The sequence below is a fragment of the Gymnodraco acuticeps genome, unplaced genomic scaffold (assembly GCF_902827175.1).
Source record: "Gymnodraco acuticeps unplaced genomic scaffold, fGymAcu1.1, whole genome shotgun sequence".
In the NCBI taxonomy this organism is placed as follows: Eukaryota; Metazoa; Chordata; class Actinopteri; order Perciformes; family Bathydraconidae; genus Gymnodraco; species Gymnodraco acuticeps.
Genome location: NW_022990238.1, coordinates 10,456,607 through 10,475,533, shown reverse-complemented (window position 1 = coordinate 10,475,533; position 18,927 = coordinate 10,456,607). Strand labels below are relative to the sequence as shown.

Genomic DNA, 18,927 nt, shown 5'->3' with positions numbered 1-18,927 from the left:
GAGAGAGAGAGAGAGAGAGAGAGAGAGAGAGAGAGAAGAGAGAGAGATAGAGGAGAGAGAGAGAGAGAGAGAGAGAGAGAGAGAGAGAGAGAAAACGATGAGAGGGGGATGTAACCACACCAACCTTCAATCAGATGGGGAGCAAAGGGGAGGAGGGGGGGGGGGGGGGCTCTACTGCTACTGCCGTATAAAAAGCCAAGCCTGAGAATCCGGCACCACAAATTCACCACACATACACACTCACACATACATACACACACACACACACACACACACACACACATACACACACAGATCCAGTGGCTGCTCTGTATCTCTGACACTCACCCACTCTCATCGTTTTCTCTCTCTCTCTCTCTCTGTCCCTCCCTCCCTCCCTCCCTCCCTCTGTCTCTCACTCCATTCCTCTGGGATCTGCATCCTTCTTGCTTCTTCTCAGATTGTGTTTGTAAGTGCGGGCTGAATGTCTCCCTGTGTATGCTTGGGTATCCCTGGGTCTTTTTTGCATGTGTGAGTGACTGCTTGCCAACTTTGGAGTGACTGGGCAGAGCAGTGAGAAGTGTATGTGGGTCTCTGTCTCACCCTCACACACTCTCCGGTCCTCTCGCAACTCTTCTCGGGATCTCCGGATCCCTTCCGACGGTGGCAGGCTCCCCACACAAAGCAGTCACCATTTCTGCCCCCGGGAGATCCACGCTGGCAGCGCAGCCCCTTCCCCGACTCAGCATCGGGAGGAAGACCCTGGTGGCGGCTGCTGTAGGGGTTATGCTGGTCCTGGTGCTGGTGGTCCTCATCCCCGTGCTCGTCAGCTCTGTGGGTACAGATGCCAGCCACTATGAGATGCTGGGCACCTGTCGTATGGTGTGCGACCCTTACCTGAACAAGGGGACGCCGGCAAGCAGCACCACCTCCACCGGGCTCCAGGCTGAGGCGGAGGCACTGAGCGACAACAGCAACGTGCTTCCACCCTCCACTTTACTGCAGGGCCCACAGGGGAAGCCTGGCAGGCCGGGCAAGCCGGGACCACCCGGGCCACTGGGAGAACCGGGGCCCCCCGGACCTGCGGGGCCTCCTGGTGACAGAGGGGATCAGGGAAGGACTGGGATTTTGGGTCTGGGAGGGAACGGAGCTATCAGCACGGCCACCTACAGCACGGTGCCTCGGGTTGCCTTCTATGCAGGGCTAAAGAACCCACACGAAGGCTACGAGATCCTCAAGTTTGACGATGTGGTCACCAACCTGGGCAACAACTATGATGGCATTTCTGGCAAATTCATCTGCAGCATACCGGGCACATACTTCTTTATCTACCATGTGCTGATGAGAGGAGGGGATGGCACCAGCATGTGGGCAGACCTCTGCAAGAATGGCCAGGTGAGTGCTTTGAAAAACTTTTCCTGAGTTTCCTTTCCTCAGTGTAAGAAAAGCCACTTTCTGCCCTGATTCTCATTCTCCTCCTCTCCATTGCTTCAAAACCAACATAGTAAGAAAGTCATTTCTCAAAAAGCCAGTGTATAAAAAGTGACATTGTAAGGCAAGGGTGCGCATCTGCCGTGCGCCTCCAAAGCCCAGAGCGCACAGCTGTGGCACCCCGCGTGCCTGGAGATAAAGAGGTGTTGACTGGTTTCAGCCGCGTCCCCTCTGCGCGTGATGCGTCCTGACATTGCCGCGTCCCGCGAGCCGAAGGACGGTCACAGTTTGGGCTGAACATGGAGCGCGAGCCGATTTGTGTGCCTTTACACTGTAGCGTTACGAAATTGTAGCCATTACGCTTAATTTACGGAGGATTTAACTGCAGTTTTTGCCGGAGTGTCGGTATTCACGGAGTTTTAGAGTGAGGATGAAAAAGAATCGGCTGGAGTTGTTTAACGCGGTCGCCTCCGTTTAAGTTATGTTATCACGAGTCTACTTGTCTTGTGTATTGTACTCCTGTTAATACTGTATTTATAGTTATTATTAAAGTTGAGCATTTATTTGTATCATTATTGATTTTTAATTGTATAAAAGACTAGGCCTATGTGTGTACAAAAAATAATAATATCTTCCGTTTTTTTTACAACAATCATCTCCGATAACTTTTAGACCAGGTCCTTGCTTGTCTGCAGTAAGTTGAGGGAGAAATAGAAATTTCGCTCCGAATGTTTGGACCATACCTGTCTGTGAAGCACTCCGGATTGTGCTGTCTGTCCACCGCTGCCCACATCTGTCTTCGCAGTCGTGTTAAATGCATTAGGACGTTGACATGATCTATCCTCGGCTTCTCTGATGCATCTTTTTAATAGGGCTCTAATTTTATTGTGCGCCCCGGAGGGTTTTCTCAGGTTGGTTAATGTGTGTAGTTCCGATCAGCCGTCACATCCCTTTATCTTCAAAGTGGCTCAGAAATGTTTGGCTGTACAAAAAAAACAATATATATATGGATGTTACGCTGCAGATAATGTTTGATTTGTTTGCTAAAACTGTAGCTCTATCATATTGCTTAGTTAGTTGGCAGTATTATGACGATAAAGATAAATACAAATAAGTAATAGGTAGTTGAAAAAGGCTTTATGATGCATTCAAATTTTCACATTTGCAAAACTAATATCAGTGACAATGGAACATTGCAACACTTGACCAATACTTAAAGTCTGTCTTTATCATAAGGAATCCTGAGAAAGGAGATATTTATGTGTAGCCTGCTGTATTTCATACTTCTTTATTTTAACTGCATGCAAAGATATACTTTAAGATATATTTGTCCTCAAAGTCAATTGTATAGCAACATGGTATTAAAATTGTATTGACATTTTTCTACATATGTGAGAAAACAGTTCAAAGGAAATTCATAATCTGTAGTCCATTTCATGAACATTTGAGGATTCTTCTTTGCCCTGCATTGAGAAGAGGTGATAAAGTTCAAATATACCACATCTCATCCTCCTACTGTCACTTCACATCATGTCCCAGCATCCTCCCTGCCATGGTTCAACTCTGCTGCTATGAAACAATTAGAATTTCATATGGTTTTAATGTTTTGCAAAATTGAATATAAAAGAAAATCAAGTAGATTAATAATCACAAAGTTAATTAAAGCAGAAGGCAGTCGGGGCCTCACATTTTAAGAACTGTGCAGTAAAAGTATATATGTGCAGCATGGAGTTAAAATAACAGCTGGACTCTGTATGCTGAACCAGCAGTCTCACTGAGGCTGCCAGAGGTTAATTTCTTTATCCTCGCCAAATTCACACCCAGCACGAAAAAGAGAGTTACAGCAATCTCCTTCTATATTTAATGTCTCACTCAACAGTAATGTTTATGGGTGGGCGTAAAAACATTGATATATAATAGGGGAAGAAGAACATATGTTCCTATAAAACGCCTTCTGTTCCCGCTTCATTGTGCTCCCAAGAGGAGGTTGCTGGGGTACTTAAGTTAGACGCACGCAGTGTTCTTCTGCAGAGACCTGCGTAATGTTTATAAAGTGGTAACTGAGTCCCTGTCTTCCTCGTTTGTCCTACGCAGAGTTGGTATAAACACACCGTCTTCTTGTTGTGGTGTTTATTGGGGTTGTGTGTTTGGCTGATGGAGAAGGCCCCGGAGCCTTCGTCTGTGTAAATGCTTATAAATGTTGGGCCAACTTATGCTTCATCATTGATGAAGTGCTGAGAGTCAAACTGAAACCACACTGGTGCTTTCCTCAGCTCATTAAGGCTGCAAAAAGCTACACTGTGAGTTGGGACGAGGGAGGTCAGGGAATTACAGACAATACTAGTATTTTATCATCTTTTGGCTTTAGTGAGCAGCGTGTTTCCAAGCCCTGCAGTGCTGTTTCACTCCAGCATGTGCTCCTCCCACTCCAGGGGTTCTTACAAGCTGTGTCTACCATCGGCATCCTCTGGTTATTTTTATTTATTTCACTCTTCTTCCGGTTCCAGAGTTCAACACAAGAATCCCAACACAAGTCATTGCAACTTTTGACACTTTTCAAGTCAAACCAAAAAGTTAGCTTCCTGAAACAAATAAGAAATCTATTTCCAGCACAGCACACTTTATCCGCTTTCCAAGCCCCACACACTCTTTTGGCTTCTTTTCTCGCTTGTTCTCTTACACGCCTGCCAACTATCCCAACCATTCCTAAACTCTCTCCAGTAAATCAATGCTATAACCTGCCTTGGACACATCCTAGGAGACACAGCAGAGACAATGAAGACAAATGCAGTGGATGCAGTGTGAAAGAAAGGACAGAGTAGACATAGTTATGGTGCTATTGTGTCACAGAGTCTATTTAATTGTAATTAAAAAAGCTTGAACCAGATCCAGAATGTGTTTGCGCTTCTCCTCTCCATTCCCTTCTTAATATTGTTATTAATCCGCAAAACCGTTTCAGAGTTAATTAAAAGCAATGACTTCAGCGTCAGTCTCTCAAGAGGACCATAGTGAATAATCACTCTGTCTCCTCCTTTAATAAGCTTCAACGTCCTTCGTGCACATGGCTCTTCCTCAGCAATTACCGCTGCAGTCTTCTCCTCACATACACACACATTGACACATGCGCACGCTTGTAACCCCCCCCCACCCCCTTTTCCGCCCCGCCCTCCTAACCCACTGCCTCAACCCACCTCGACTGTGCACTGCCCTCCATCTCTCCTCTATGTCAGGTTTACAGGAGCTCACTTTTCCGAAGGAGCAGAACGTTTTAGTCCTGAAAGGAGAACTTTTCTTTTAAAGCAGGATTCATATTGTGGTATTGCAGAATTGATTTGCTTACACACAATGCCATCAATATTCTTCATTTTCTCTCAAGTGATGCATTGCACTGTAACAGAATAAGTTAGTGTGCCATCCATTTCTTGGATAGTGTGGAGAGAGGTTCCTTTTACCTTCTAAGTTTTGCTTGAGTTCAGTCACGTGTCATTTTCCTCTAGCACCATTCCCCACAGTCCGTCATAGGCACCTCTTCAGGTCAGGTATGCATAAACACAAGACTGTTTACTCTTTTGCTGTGTATTCAGGTGAAACCCACGCATTGTGTTTAGCATGTGGTTTAAATCCCGACATTAAACATAGGAGCTGAGCCGTCGGCATGCAGGTCTGCTCTGTTTGATCAGGTTATACGCTCAAAGGAAAGGTGTAAATAACGAGGGTCTCGTGTCATTATTGGTTTTTATTTTCAGTGAGAGAATTTAGGAAACATGTGATTGCAAGCATTAAACACACAGGCATCTAAACACACATACAGCAATACTTAGACTTGATTGATTTTAACATTCTGGTATGGTTCAGACCTGCTATTCTTCATCGTGGTCTGACTCCAGTACTGAGAGGCCTCTGTGTGTCTGCCCGCTGTAACAGAGAGACTCTGTCTGAAATAGACAGACAGGGTTTGAGAGTCCCTCAGCCTCTTTGCCTGCGGTATTGATCCCCTTATGTGTATGTGTGCCTTCGTGTGCGTGCATGTAAGCGTCACTTTCCTTCTTCTGACAGACCCATTTCTTTCTGTGTGATGTATACCGTGGCATATATTTTATAATCAGCCAGAGAGGTAGTGGAGGCGGACCTTTGGCCTTGATCTGCTGTGTAATTGGACATTGGATTTGACACTCCGCCAAGTGGAACATTAGAGCTGGTCTAATTAGGTGCGAGGGCTATCAAATGAAGATTGGCCCATGTTGTTAGGAAATACCACACAGATTGGAAATGTCAAGATGACATCGGGCTGTCATCCGCAAGCAACGGGAAGGAAATCTATCATTTATTGGTGAAGTTTCAAAACTTGCTCGAAAACTGCCCACCACTTGTCTGTAATAACTATATTACTTTAAACCATTTTGCCACTAAGATGGCCATATAGAAATTAATTATTGCTCACAATCCACACACTGGCATCTCTGATTAGGAAGCTCATGAAATACTGCGACTGAAAACATACAGTCTAAAATAGTCTATGGATCGTCTCCTGTGGCTGGCTGACTCAAGGATGCTGTTGACTCACAAGACTTCTCCATTATAATGAGGGCCATATGGGAGATAGACAAGTGCTCCTGGTCCTCTTATGCAAACATCCCTCTCTCCATCTCTCCCTACGCCCCTGACATTTAGCCGTCCCCCAAATTCAGTCTTCAGTGATACCCACAATTATCCTCTCCGTCTTCACGGGAAAGCAGCAAGTCAATGGCTTTAAATGACTCACACTTTCCTTCATAAATCAATGTGTTTAACACCTCCTGCCCCCCCCCCCCCTCATGAAATGAATATGGGCAGAAGACATCAACGCAGTAAGAGAAGATGAATCGGCTACTGTATGGAGTAGCATGTCAAGGAAAAGCCTACAGTTTGCCTCTCATCCAACACTTGTACAGAAACCTAATTTTAAAGGAGTCTTTTTTTCATTTAAGAAAAAAGGGGGAAAATCTCAGTGCCTCAGGGTAACTAGGAAGCACATGGAAGAAACAGGCTTAGTGTGAACAAAGGTTGAAATATTTGCAGAAAAAGTCCTTTCAGACAATGCTGGGAGCCGTGATTGTGGTCTCCGTGTTGTGGCTGGAGGCAGACAGCGCAGTAATTAACTGAGCGTGATGAGTCAGACAAGAAAGAAAAGAGTGGCTGGATCGAGGGTCAAAGTTCATGCCTCTTTTTCCCACCACTGCTTCCTCCGACAAGCCCCTTTCAGTGGCTCTCTCAACAAAACAAAAAAAAGCTGTGTGGAATGCTTCCCCTTTGACGCCACTGCTACAATACTGTTATTCTGGCTTAGAATGCTTCTACAGCATTTGGATCACATATGGTTAATACATGTGATAAACTAATGAACTAATGTCTGGCACCAGACTTACCTTTAGCATTAGTGTAAGCAATATTATAATCAGCGAGAGATTTGTGCTGCAAAGTCATTCTGTTTCAAAGGAGGCTGAGCAGGTACAAAGAGAACAGCTGGTGAAATTAATTCAGGAAGCTTTTTCCAACTCTCGTCTGACAGATGGCAAATCTCCTGTTACCATTTTATTCCTCTTATCATGTTTTCACTTAGGTTCCTCCAACAAATAAACCTGTAACACATGGAAGACGAGTCACTTTCCGACACTACAATTCACTTGCAACCGATTGTAATTTCCTGTTCTCATTATTTCTATTAAATTGCATCTTATGTGGCTGTGGATGTATGTGTGTGTGTGTCTGTCCTTCACCCTGTGTGTGTTTGTTTGTGAGGAGCAGTGAAATGTTGGACCAGGCTCAATAGCGGTGGCACGCTATCTAAGCTGCTATTACGCATGCAGTTCACAGCTGGAATGTTCAAACACAATTAGACGACAGTACACTTTGATTTAAAGGCGATCAATAGACTTGTTGATACAAAATGGAGGCTCAACATCAAGTCAACAAATCCCTGTCAGAGACGCCTCGAGACATGTCCTTGTCACCGTGACAAAGCCTCTTGTAAGATGTCCCAGTGGGACGTTACAGCCTTCTCTTGCACCAGACACAACAGATAAAACCTCAAATTGTCATGACTTTTGTAAACACAGTTCTATTAAGGGTTTAGAATAGAATGAAAATAATGTATTTTTAATAGAGGCTGATTGCATTAGTGACAGTCAGTGTTCCTCACATAATAATTATGCAATGTTCATATTTACAGTTATACAGTGTATGTTAAGAGAATCCACACTTCACTTTTCCCAGCACGCATTATCTATTAAGCCCAAGTGCAGCCTTGAGTTTTCTGTGTCTCCACTCAGAATATTATTCAATCAAAGCCATCACGTTGACGATATGACGGATGCAAACACGCACGAGCAGCCACAAGGAAGACAACATTGCCTGACACCTCATTTACAATCGCCAGAGCCGGCGCTTACAGCCTCATGCTTTGTTTATCTTGTCAAAGTTCCTCTACATATTCCGCGTCAAGGTCACGCACTGCCAGTTGGCTGTTAGTCCTGCTCATCTCTCGCTATACGTCTGCCATACACTGCATTTAAACCTCATATCCCTAACAAGTGCCTTGTGTGCACTTGAGAAAACCAGAGAGAAAAATAGCTCCAATAGGAGCTCACTGATCATTATTTCCAAAATAGTGAGGCTTTATTCATGCACGCTTATCCTTGAAAGCAAAGGAAGGAGGCCTAAACAACAGCAGTGAGTCTCAGAAGGGGATAATAACCATTAGAGCAAAGAAACAAAACAACAATATCACCAGGTCTAAGCTCATACTGTCTCTGCTAAAAGAATGATATTTATATTGTCTTTCACCATCCCACAAAAACACATAAATCATGCACGTGATGACAGTTTACATTTAACTCCTTAAAGGGCAAATTAAGGGAGTAATTTAAAGAAATTACACATCTGTGACATTGCCAGAGGTTCCCAGGTTCAGATTGAACACCTCCAAAGCAAATATTTTGATAAAGTTTCATTAAAATTCCAACTGACAAATCCTCCTGAGCCACCATCAGCCGCCTCCTCACCAACCCTAGGCGGTAAACCTCTAATAGGATGGTGTTGACTTTTGCACGCTATTAATATGCTCCGGACGCCTGCATCTCATAATCTGAACAGGAGGCTTTGTTTGCACATCGATATGAGCTGTGCTAGATTTAATCAGGAGGATAAACAATAAAAAGTACAATATTCCATATATTACTCCTGCATCTTAACACCTCTCCTCAGAATTTAATTATTCAGATTAGCCTTTACAGACACCCTTATCCTTCTCTCAACATAAGGAAGGTGATTCGAAGATACAGAGTACAGTCTTTTCTCTCTCTGGACTGAAATGCTGACGTAAATGAATCATCTGAACAAAGATTTACTTCAAGTGTTGCGCCCTCGCTTGATGCTCTTTTAATTTCAACTGGTTCACTTTAAAAGCTTTGAAAAGCCCTTTCCTTGTTCATGTAACCTTCCATTACAAAATGATGTTTTTATTTCAAATCACTGGCAATAATTCTGTTGTGATGGCTGAAAAAGTGTCAACCTTGCTTGTCTCTGCTTCAACACACTGAGACGAAGGCAACGCAAAGGACAGATTCCCTTTGAAAATCATTCAGACAATTTCTGATAGGTTGCATGAGGAAAAGAAATCCAGCAAAAATATTGATGTATGACTAAAAGCTTCAGAATGATTTGAAAGCAAAGTAATCTGCAAGTAAATGAAAATGTTAGTATTTTATTGCGGTGACACTTTTGAGTATATTTGCAGTCTATACTCCTATATCAAATGCTGAATCACAGACAATCAGCGTAAATAATGCTCATAAATAGTTGTTATCATGCAGCAACAAAAAACACTGACAGCTCCCAGGTGATTTTGTGGTGATATCAGCAGAAATGTTCCCACAGATTAAGTGTTGTCAAGAGATGTTCTGTGCAGATGTCCTGCGGCCTGCTGTGGGGGGGTTCAATGTCAGATATCACGTACCTTCACGCCTTAATGTTTTTTTACAGCAGGGGTGCTGATTAGACTGATTTGCTTTAGCGTAACTCTCACTGTTTGTCGATGTGTTGATAAGGAGAAAAGTATTTAGGTTGCTTACATGCTTCGGTGGAGAAATGTCTTGTTTTTTTATCACTGCTGTATAACTGAAAAAAAGCACATTTCAGGAATATCGCTGCGTCATATACTGTTCCATTGAAACAAACGACTGAATATGAAGTTCATGAACAATTTACATTTTCTATTTTATTATTCAATCTCAAATTCATAACATCTATTATGATTGTTTTTACTTACTAAACAAGTGAAAAACCTAATTTAAATACATGTTATTTTAAGTAATTACTTTGGTACACTTCAGTGGACACCATGCACCAACGGTTAAAACATTAATTTAGAGAACTCAACATAGGTCTAATAACAGATGTGAATAAAACATTTACTGAAAGCAAATGGTATGAATATATAGGAAATGTAATGACAAATATATGTTTATTCAATAAATTGAATCACTTTTATACTGTTGATGCATGATGTCAGGTGGACAGTAGACCTTTGGCGCATAACATCCATTGACACTAACAGACATATTTTAATTAACATAATCTGGATACAACTATTTTTAACCATTTAAAATCCAAAAGTGTCTGGTTTCAAGAGAAAAACAGCATTCACCAGTTATTCCTAAAGTTCTTTGTGCATCTCCTTTTCCATGCGCCATTTCTGATTTATTGTGCAATACTTTAAAACACAAAGAGGTACACAAATAATAATCAAAAAGATTTTAGAAATAACTTCATTCTCTGATTTATGAGCAGATTTTTAAGACACAGTAAATCAACTTTAATGATTCAAAATGGCTTCCAAATATCTGTTCAATGATTTGGGTTAATAAGACACACCTCTGCAGACTTATGTTTCCAACACAGGTTGTTAAAAATCATTTGATGATGATGAGCATTAAGAGTAAGAATAATATTAAACAGAAAAGTCCATTTGAAGAACGTACTGACAATAGTCATAGCTGGTAATTATGAAATATTTGTAAAACATTACAAGAAAAAAAAGGGAACAAACCAAAATAAAAACAAACTCTTGATTATTTCAATATAGCAAAAAACACGACTTAAATATATTTAAAATCAGTAGAAGCTGCTCCCTGTTAGTTTTGGCAATATGGCAGGAGGTCTCTGCCTGTAGCTGGCCACTCTGAACATTTGTCAATACGCCTGTTGTGTCTACTCCTTAAATAAGCCAACTTTTTATTGGGCATCCTTTATTCCTCCTGTTTGGCCTGCTTGTCGAAACCCTCTTTAAAAGCCACAATTTAAAGCTGTGTGGACAAACAGCGAGCCAAGGTAAGGGCCAGGAGACCCGATAATGAGCCACAAGAAAAATACTTCAAATGCACGTAAACTATTGATTTGAATTCAACCTCACTGACCAGACTAAGCGACAAATTGGCTAATTTAACCAATGGATACCTTTAAGGATGTACAGAACTTTATTTTTTTACAAGAGAAAAAATTATGATCTTTTTGGGTTGCAGTTATCCTTGTTAGTTACTGAGATACTGCGCTGAGTGTACGTTTTGAGGAGTGGCCCATTTTTGTTGTTTGAATTGTTAAACAATGCCTATTTGGTTAAAGTAGCAATATTACATTTTCATTTTGCATCTATACTGGGTGGACAGTTGTAATAATAACTCTTTTTGTAGTGAAGTTTAGTTGACCAAAGTTACCTGGCAGATAATGTAAATGAAGTTCTGCAGTTTTTGACCCTTAGACCCAAAGATCTGTGATGCTCTGCCAGGCCTGAACTCCAGCCAGATTTTCTTTCTCCTTGTTTTGTGGCTTCTCGCTGTCAGTCTGTTCTTTGCCAATTGATACTCACACAACTACTCTAGTTCTGCTGCGTAAAGATTGCTTATTCTCAGCATTCTTTGTCATCCCAATACTAAACACTGCACTGTACAGAATGCAGTTAACATTTAAGAGCGTTGTGGAGGAAAATATGTAACTCAGACAGATAGAGGCAACATGCAGCCTGAGACCTTCATTGTATCTCACTTATTTTCCCCCTAACCTTCTACTCATCCTCCCTTTTTGTATTCTATAGCAAAGAGAACAATCAGTTGAATGTCTTCATTGAAGTCATTCATTATAACATGTACAGTTAGTCTCTCTACGTCATACAGAGCTATTGTTTCAGCGCCCATTTGGCATTGCATCTACACTTACCTCCCAAGAGAGATAGAGCATGTTTGTGGTGGCGCCCTTAATGAGTCAGGACAGGTTATTTAAAAACTGCTCCAAATGTCCTATAACCAGACTGGCAGAATACAAAACACACACACACACACACACACACACACAACCACACACACACACACACACACACACACACACACACACACACACACACACACACACACACACACACACACACACACACACACACACACACACACACACACACACACACACACACACACACACACACACACACACACACACACACACACACACACACACACACACACACACACACACACACACACACACACACACTGCCAATATAGATACCACAAGTCTGTATTATATGAAAAGGTATTCCAAAGACTATTGTCCCTCCTCGCTATTTGCTATGAAATATGTCTGCTGGGGCATCCTTCATGTCACTTTTAGTATATATTTCTGTTATTTATACCACAGGTTGAAACCCACAGAGACAGCCATGTTGCAAAGTTTCTAAACTTTCTGTGGACTTTTTGTTCCGAGGTCGAGTGTCAGGTCTTTGGACCACTGGATTGATTGAACCCATAAATCTGCTTTGACAGAAAGGCCTGGGGTTGGCCTGACCCTGTGGTTGCTCTACGTTTAATATCAATATGAAGAACTACTTGTGCCAACAAACTTTAGGACATTAAAACGTATTTTAACATTTACTCTCTGTTGGTGCAGCAGCATAGTGACTTTTCAATCTAGTGAGATTTGAAAAAGAAATACATTTTCTTCACTTTTCACTTCTATTCTACTGCAATTGCATTTTGAATAGTTGTTTGAAAGACCTTGGTTTCATTTGCTACTTTCTAAATTGGCACAATATTGCATAACGCTTTCACCGTATTATTCAATTAAAGTCCAGCAACTTTCTAAAATATTATTTTATGATTGTGAAACCGGACATTTTTTAATATGTTCTGTTTTCTCATAAACTCCTGCACTTTCTTTAACAGCCAAACAAATGTAAAAAAACTAACATGTATATCAAAAGATTCCATTATGTGTTTCTTCTTGCAGATTTGTATCTTTGAAAAATAATGAGCATTTTCTATTAATAAAATAACAAATGTAGGAGAGTGAGCAGCCTTAGTAACGAAATGTGATTCCCTGAATGTCTTTATTCTATAATGAAGAAAATGGAAGAACTTTTAAATGTCAACCTATTTGGGGAATTTCCCATATTAATTAAGTGACTGTCCTCATATGAACTGTAGCTAACAAGCCTACCATTCTCCAACATGTTCTCCTCTCCTTGCTGTTCCAGGTTCGTGCCAGTGCCATCGCCCAGGACGCAGACCAGAACTACGACTACGCCTCCAACAGCGTCATCCTCCATCTAGACGCAGGGGACGAGGTGTACATCAAACTGGACGGAGGCAAAGCCCACGGAGGGAACAACAACAAGTACAGCACCTTCAATGGCTTCATCCTGTACGCAGACTGAGAACACACAGACACAGAGACAGTCAGATAGGAAGAGATTGAGAGAAAGAGATGGGTGGGTTTGGGTGTGTGTGTTAAAAGCTGGAATGCTTTATAGTTTTCCTAATTCTCTCCATCATCACGGACACCTCTGCTTTGTATCCATCAGCCGAGACATCCAGGCTCTGTAGCCGAGTCTGTCGCAAAGCCTCCGAGGACACGCTGAGAGGGGCCGGGCGGAGGATGTAGGAGGTGGGGCTGTTTTGATCTCTTCGCCACAATGCCTACGTGTCAGAAGCTCCTCGCTTTCAGTGTCTGTCCTCTTCAACCCTGCTCCATTGCACAGAAATATCAACAGAAATGAAAAACCCTGCAAAAAGCGGATGACCTCACCTCTTCTCTCCACAGTGGCAACAGGCAGCTGTACTGTCGGTGGACTCAATTGACTCAAGTGTAGTGTTGTTCCGTGCGATGTTCCTTAAGAGTGTGTTTTTATTTTGTAGACATGCATAATATTCTACACAGATGAGATTAAAAAAAAAGAGAATATATTTGTCCCTTGTGAACATATCCCGTTTGACTGAGAGAACAGATTTGTCAGATGTTATTTGTGATGCAGCTCAGGCATCTAACAGCTGGAAAAGGAAATCTTTAAGACGGTGTAAGACTGAGTGTTTCATGACAGTGGGTGTTTTTCTTCATCGCTGGGTACAGCAAAGTAACTATATATTGTTCATGTGGAGAATAAGAATTCATTCTGCACTATTCCTTATAATGTATCTAAAAAAAGGAAACATCTCATTTAGAAAATATCCTTACCACGAACCACCTCACACTGTTTGCACATACACAATATCCTGCTGCTGTACGGATTAAAAGTAATCGTCCTCTTTCTATGTTTAGTTTTATGTAGATGCTCTGCTTGGCGACACCACCGGGCATGTGATGAAGCAAAAATCTCTAGATGCAGAGGTAACCTTGTTGAAGAGTTTTTTTCTTCTTCTTTGCTGTGCTGACCTCCGAGGCCCTCTTTTGTAGCGGAGGGAGAGTAAGTCACAAAGACGGAGAGAATGATGGGGGAGGTGGAGGGAGGCGTTCAGCCACAGTAACAGTGAGTGGGCAATCTTTCTGTTTCAGTGTCTCTGAGCCTCACTGGATGTCATCCATTCATTAGCTGCATACTCACTGACACACAGGCATTATGGTCATATTTACTCAACATGGCTGCCTGACAGCTTGCTTGAGAATGCAATTGATTGGGTGAGTGACTTGTTCAATCATGACTGCACGTATGTGTGAGTGTGAGTGTGTATGTGTCTCTGCATACCGGTGAGGGTCTGCATTTTAGCATGTGCCATAGCTACATTGTTCCTTTTTCAGTTATTCTGTGCTACAGCCAATGACAGATATTTTGCTCAGCAGCCAATGAGATTGTGCTCTGTAGGGTGGGGAGCCTCTATAGATACAACGAGAAGAACAAACAGCTTGTAAATGAAATATATGACATGTTTGTCTATCTTATCTTTTGGAATTGTTGAATACATTTAAATAATAAATGGGATTTTTTGAGTGGCTTGTCTCATGAGAATTATTGTATCTAAAAAAAATGCTAATTAGGGGAAATGATCTGTACAAGGATCTCATTTGCTTTGTGAGACTTCATGACTTGAAATGTGTTTTTGTTCTGTTTAAACCAAACGTTTTAACAATGGCCTGCCAGTGCAAACATTAAAAGATGATTTTATCAGCAAGTCCCTCATCTCTCTTTTCTCTGAAAAAAACCAACGGTATATTTAGGGAAATGGGTGTCGAGGGAAAGATGTCTGTGTTTATGCTTCATGCGCGCCATCTCTAAGTGATCCTGTGGAGCCTCTCCCATCTGTAAAGGTGCGCTTGGAGATAAGGACTTCCAACTTTAGCAACATCCAACAGTGGAGTAAAAGGCCGTTCTTGAATGCTGATGAGTCCTTAAGGAAATGCAGGCTATTCCTCAATCGGCAATCACAGCGTCTTTTCACAGATTCTCATCAACAGAGGCATGATATACCCAGCGAGGAAGTGCGGATGGAGGAGGGAGACAGGGTGGAGGAAAGATTGAGCGAGATAGAACAGGAGCGGAATATAGTTTGACATAGACAGATGGAGACACGAGAGAAAGAGTAGGCCACAGAGAGAAGTAATGGGAAAGGGATAGATAGGGAAGGAGAGGGTAAAGAGAAATATAAGGAAGACGGACAGAAGGATAGGGGGCTGCTGCCGATTTGGGGAGGAAAGAAAGGGGGGGGGGGCTGGATTGTTTTCAGGGTAGAGTGATTCCCTGTCCGGATTGTGCGAGGTGTCAAGTGGGATTAGCCGTTGTGAAGCTGGAGGAGAAAGCTTGAGATAGCTTGGATTGGACAAGTGTCAGGGACTGGACGTTCCTCAGACCTGGCAGGAATGGGATGTGACACCGGCTGCCATGTTGGACCACTTCACTTTGCTCTTAAGGGAGAAAAATCATCTACCGGCTGCGTTTTAGTGTTTGACACCAGGTCAGATTCTGTTTGAAATGTTTTGCTTTACACAAAGTGGGAAGTGTCGGCTTGACGCTGACAGAGCTTCTTGCAAACAGTGATGGTGAAAGAAGTAAAGGGGCAACTGAAAATTGAATCTTCTTTTGACAAAAAAGCATCTGCTTTGCAAAAAAAGGAAGAACATGGCTCGTGGAAAAAGTGGGTCTCACATTGTCGCAGCTCGGCTCTTGGAATAAAGAATAATAAAGTGGTTGTGTGAAAATGGGCTGTCGTCCAAGCAGTGTGAAACATTCCCAGAAATCATAGCGGTGGAGTGTGTGTATTGGTCTGAATGCTGACCCAGTCTTACACAAAGTTTGCCAAAACAAACTCAATATGGATGCAATGTCTTTAAAATGTTGACGTTAAATATGGCTAGAAACTCAAAAATGTTGTTTACACTCATTCCAATCAAGTTGTATTAAAGGAAGGAAAAGTAGTGTTTCAATAAGAGGTGATCGTTTTCCTCTTGTCTTTCAGCAGTCTATCAAATTTCCAAAACTGTTTTTGCAGGTATTTACTCGGCTCCTTATCTTCATGGCAGCACTTTCAACCTATTTCCTGTGCCACTGAGAGTAGCCACTGTGGTGACGTTTGGTTCATTTATGTCACTTGCATATCCTCAGAGAGAAATAACTTTAAACCTGTACCAGAGAGTGCAAATAGTCATGATTCACAAGTGCCCTAAACCTCAATGTACTGCATCATAATAATTTTAAAGCCCTGCATGCCTTGTCTTGCCATCTATTATTAGTTAATAGAGTGAGGTGCGAGACTAAATCTAAAAATAACGGTTTCTCATTTGTTTTGCTAATTAAATTAAGGTTGATTTATGTGATATTGATGGTTATATTTAATTTATTACATTAATCAACGTGTTGGGGATGCTTTGCTCCCTAGCTATTTAACGTTTTGCATCTACAGTGATAACTTTATAATTCTGATTTGCAAGCACTCCAGCGCCATCATTTTCTTCTTCAAGTCTGACCTTTTTCCTCTCACTTGTTGTTTTTCTCACCTATTTTATTTTCTCCTGCCTTTATTTAGTATGACACACACAAAGGTTAGAAAAGCGGACAGCTGTTAGTAGACCGGCCCCGGAGCCACACACACAGACACACGAGCATTTACATCAACACGCGGAAACCTCTGCATGATACCGCAGTGACACATCAACACTGTCAGCCTTCCTCTGTTTGCTCCTACCATCGCACATGATTCTCTTTGTCAGTTTGGGTCACGGCCGAGGAGGAAGCCTTTCCCAGTTTGTCCCTGGACGGTGTGAAGCTGCCAGGCCAGGTGTACTCTGCAGTCGCTCCTTGCGCCGGGCACCCAGGCTCTTATCTGCAGGCTCCCCCTCAGACCGTGTGACACTGTGACCCCACACCATCGCTCCACTGCCTTCTACACACTTGTTTAACAACATACTCCTGGCCATAACAGAAAGTTAACTCACAGAACTTCAAAAACCTCTGACCCTCTTTTTTTTATTACTCTCCACATCTGCCGTCTTGAGCTCAACATCCCTTTTGTTCTCTGTAAATGTCTGATCACGGCGCTTAAACGCCGCAGGCAGAAGCAGAGAGGATGCAATGCAGTATATGTTTCTCCCATCTTCTCCTCCCTCACACAAAACACCATGGTATCCTCACATGCTGCATCTCCAGAGAACCCACTGTTAATAGAGATACAAAAATGCCTTTTTTTTCTTCCCTTGAGCAGGCTGAGTGCATTAGTGACCTTTTAAAGTGCTGCCTCCCTAATGCTTTGCACACACCCCAAAGAAGAATAAACTACTAATACGGCTACAAAGCTGACACACTTTAAACAAAGATCAGACCATTTCTTGGCTGTGAGGCAGTGCTCGCTAAATTAATGGTATTCAATTATGTAGACAAACAACGATTTTTGTAGGCAAAAAACAGCCAAATGTTTAAAGGTCTGGGCAGAATGAGGACCACAAATATGTAAAAACACTGTTTTGATATTAAGTGCTGCAGTCAGTCATTTCGATAACGCTGTCTATATCTGTATCATCGTATAAACAACACCCATGGCTTTGCATTCACTTGCTTTACATTTACATTCCAATGGGAAATAAAAGGCGAGGATTCTGAAGAAAGAACGGCAATGCAGATAGAAAGAAATGAGGACACTGAATACAGTAAAACATATTCATTTTACTGGTTGGACCAAAGAAGAGACAGGGTTGTGGAGTGCATTGGAAATGGGAACCGTGTAGAAATGAATTTGTTTTCTTCATCTACAAAATGACCTTATTGGTTAGAATAGTGGGAGGCAGTAAGCTCACACCATACAACTCTAATTGCAGCAAATCTGTATATTTGTGTGCGTGTGTGTGTGTGTGTGCCAGTGTGCATGCTCGAGTGTGTGGAGTGCAGTGGTGTTTGCGTGAGCGGACATCAGACAGAGCTACAGGGCCCGCGGCACTGAGGCGAGGTGGATGAGGCTGAGGGCAGATGTCAAAGAGGAGATATTACCCTCCACATTACTCCCACTCAACCAGGATAGGAACCATGTAATTCAGACATTAGCATGCAGATAAAATAAATATAGACAAGTGAGAGAAGTATTCACCTTAGCTGGCAAATTAAAACATAGAGAATAATACACAAAACCTCTCAGGGAGATCAGGAAATAAGTAAGCATGCCAAACTTTTGATGCCACCAGATTCTTGTGTAACTTGGAGCAGTCTGCTGGTTCTGAGTAATATCTCCCCAAATGTAGCTCTGTTTGTCTCTCCTGCTGCTTCTCACAGTTTAATGGATGTGTGGCCGGCTAGTCATGCCGCCTGTGTCACCTGTGCTGAGCTCACTTCGGGCAGTGAGAGAGCCATGGGAGGTCTGGGGGAGGCCAGAGAGGGGGAGAAATAGACATCTGTGATTAACACATACGGACACGTGTCAGTGTGGAGCGTTGACTGGAAGGCGCGCTGGGAGACGCTCACACACAACCTGCTCCTGACGGCAGAATTTGGCTAAATAAAGACACGGATAACAAGGAGGGGAAAATGCGGGGACGCTGCGATGAGCCCACGATCACGCTCAGATGGAAACGTGAGGGCTTTCCTGACATGAGTCGAAATTAATAATTAGTTTGAGAGAAAAATTCAATTTTCAGGTGCCCGCAAAATGCACTCCTACACACACACACACACACACACACACACACACACACACACACACACACACACACACACACACACACACACACACACACACACACACA

General features: G+C 42.4%; 1 protein-coding gene across 1 annotated transcript; it reads left to right on the top strand.

Moving 5' to 3' along the window:
- Positions 1 to 239: 239 nt before the first annotated feature.
- Positions 240 to 14,872, top strand: LOC117548331 (C1q-related factor). The gene is made up of 2 exons (XM_034219521.1): positions 240 to 1,374; positions 12,968 to 14,872. Exons 1-2 carry the CDS (start codon positions 766 to 768, stop codon positions 13,145 to 13,147), a joined length of 789 nt encoding a protein of 262 aa, XP_034075412.1. The 5' UTR covers positions 240 to 765; the 3' UTR covers positions 13,148 to 14,872.
- The last annotated feature ends 4,055 nt before the right edge of the window (positions 14,873 to 18,927 follow it).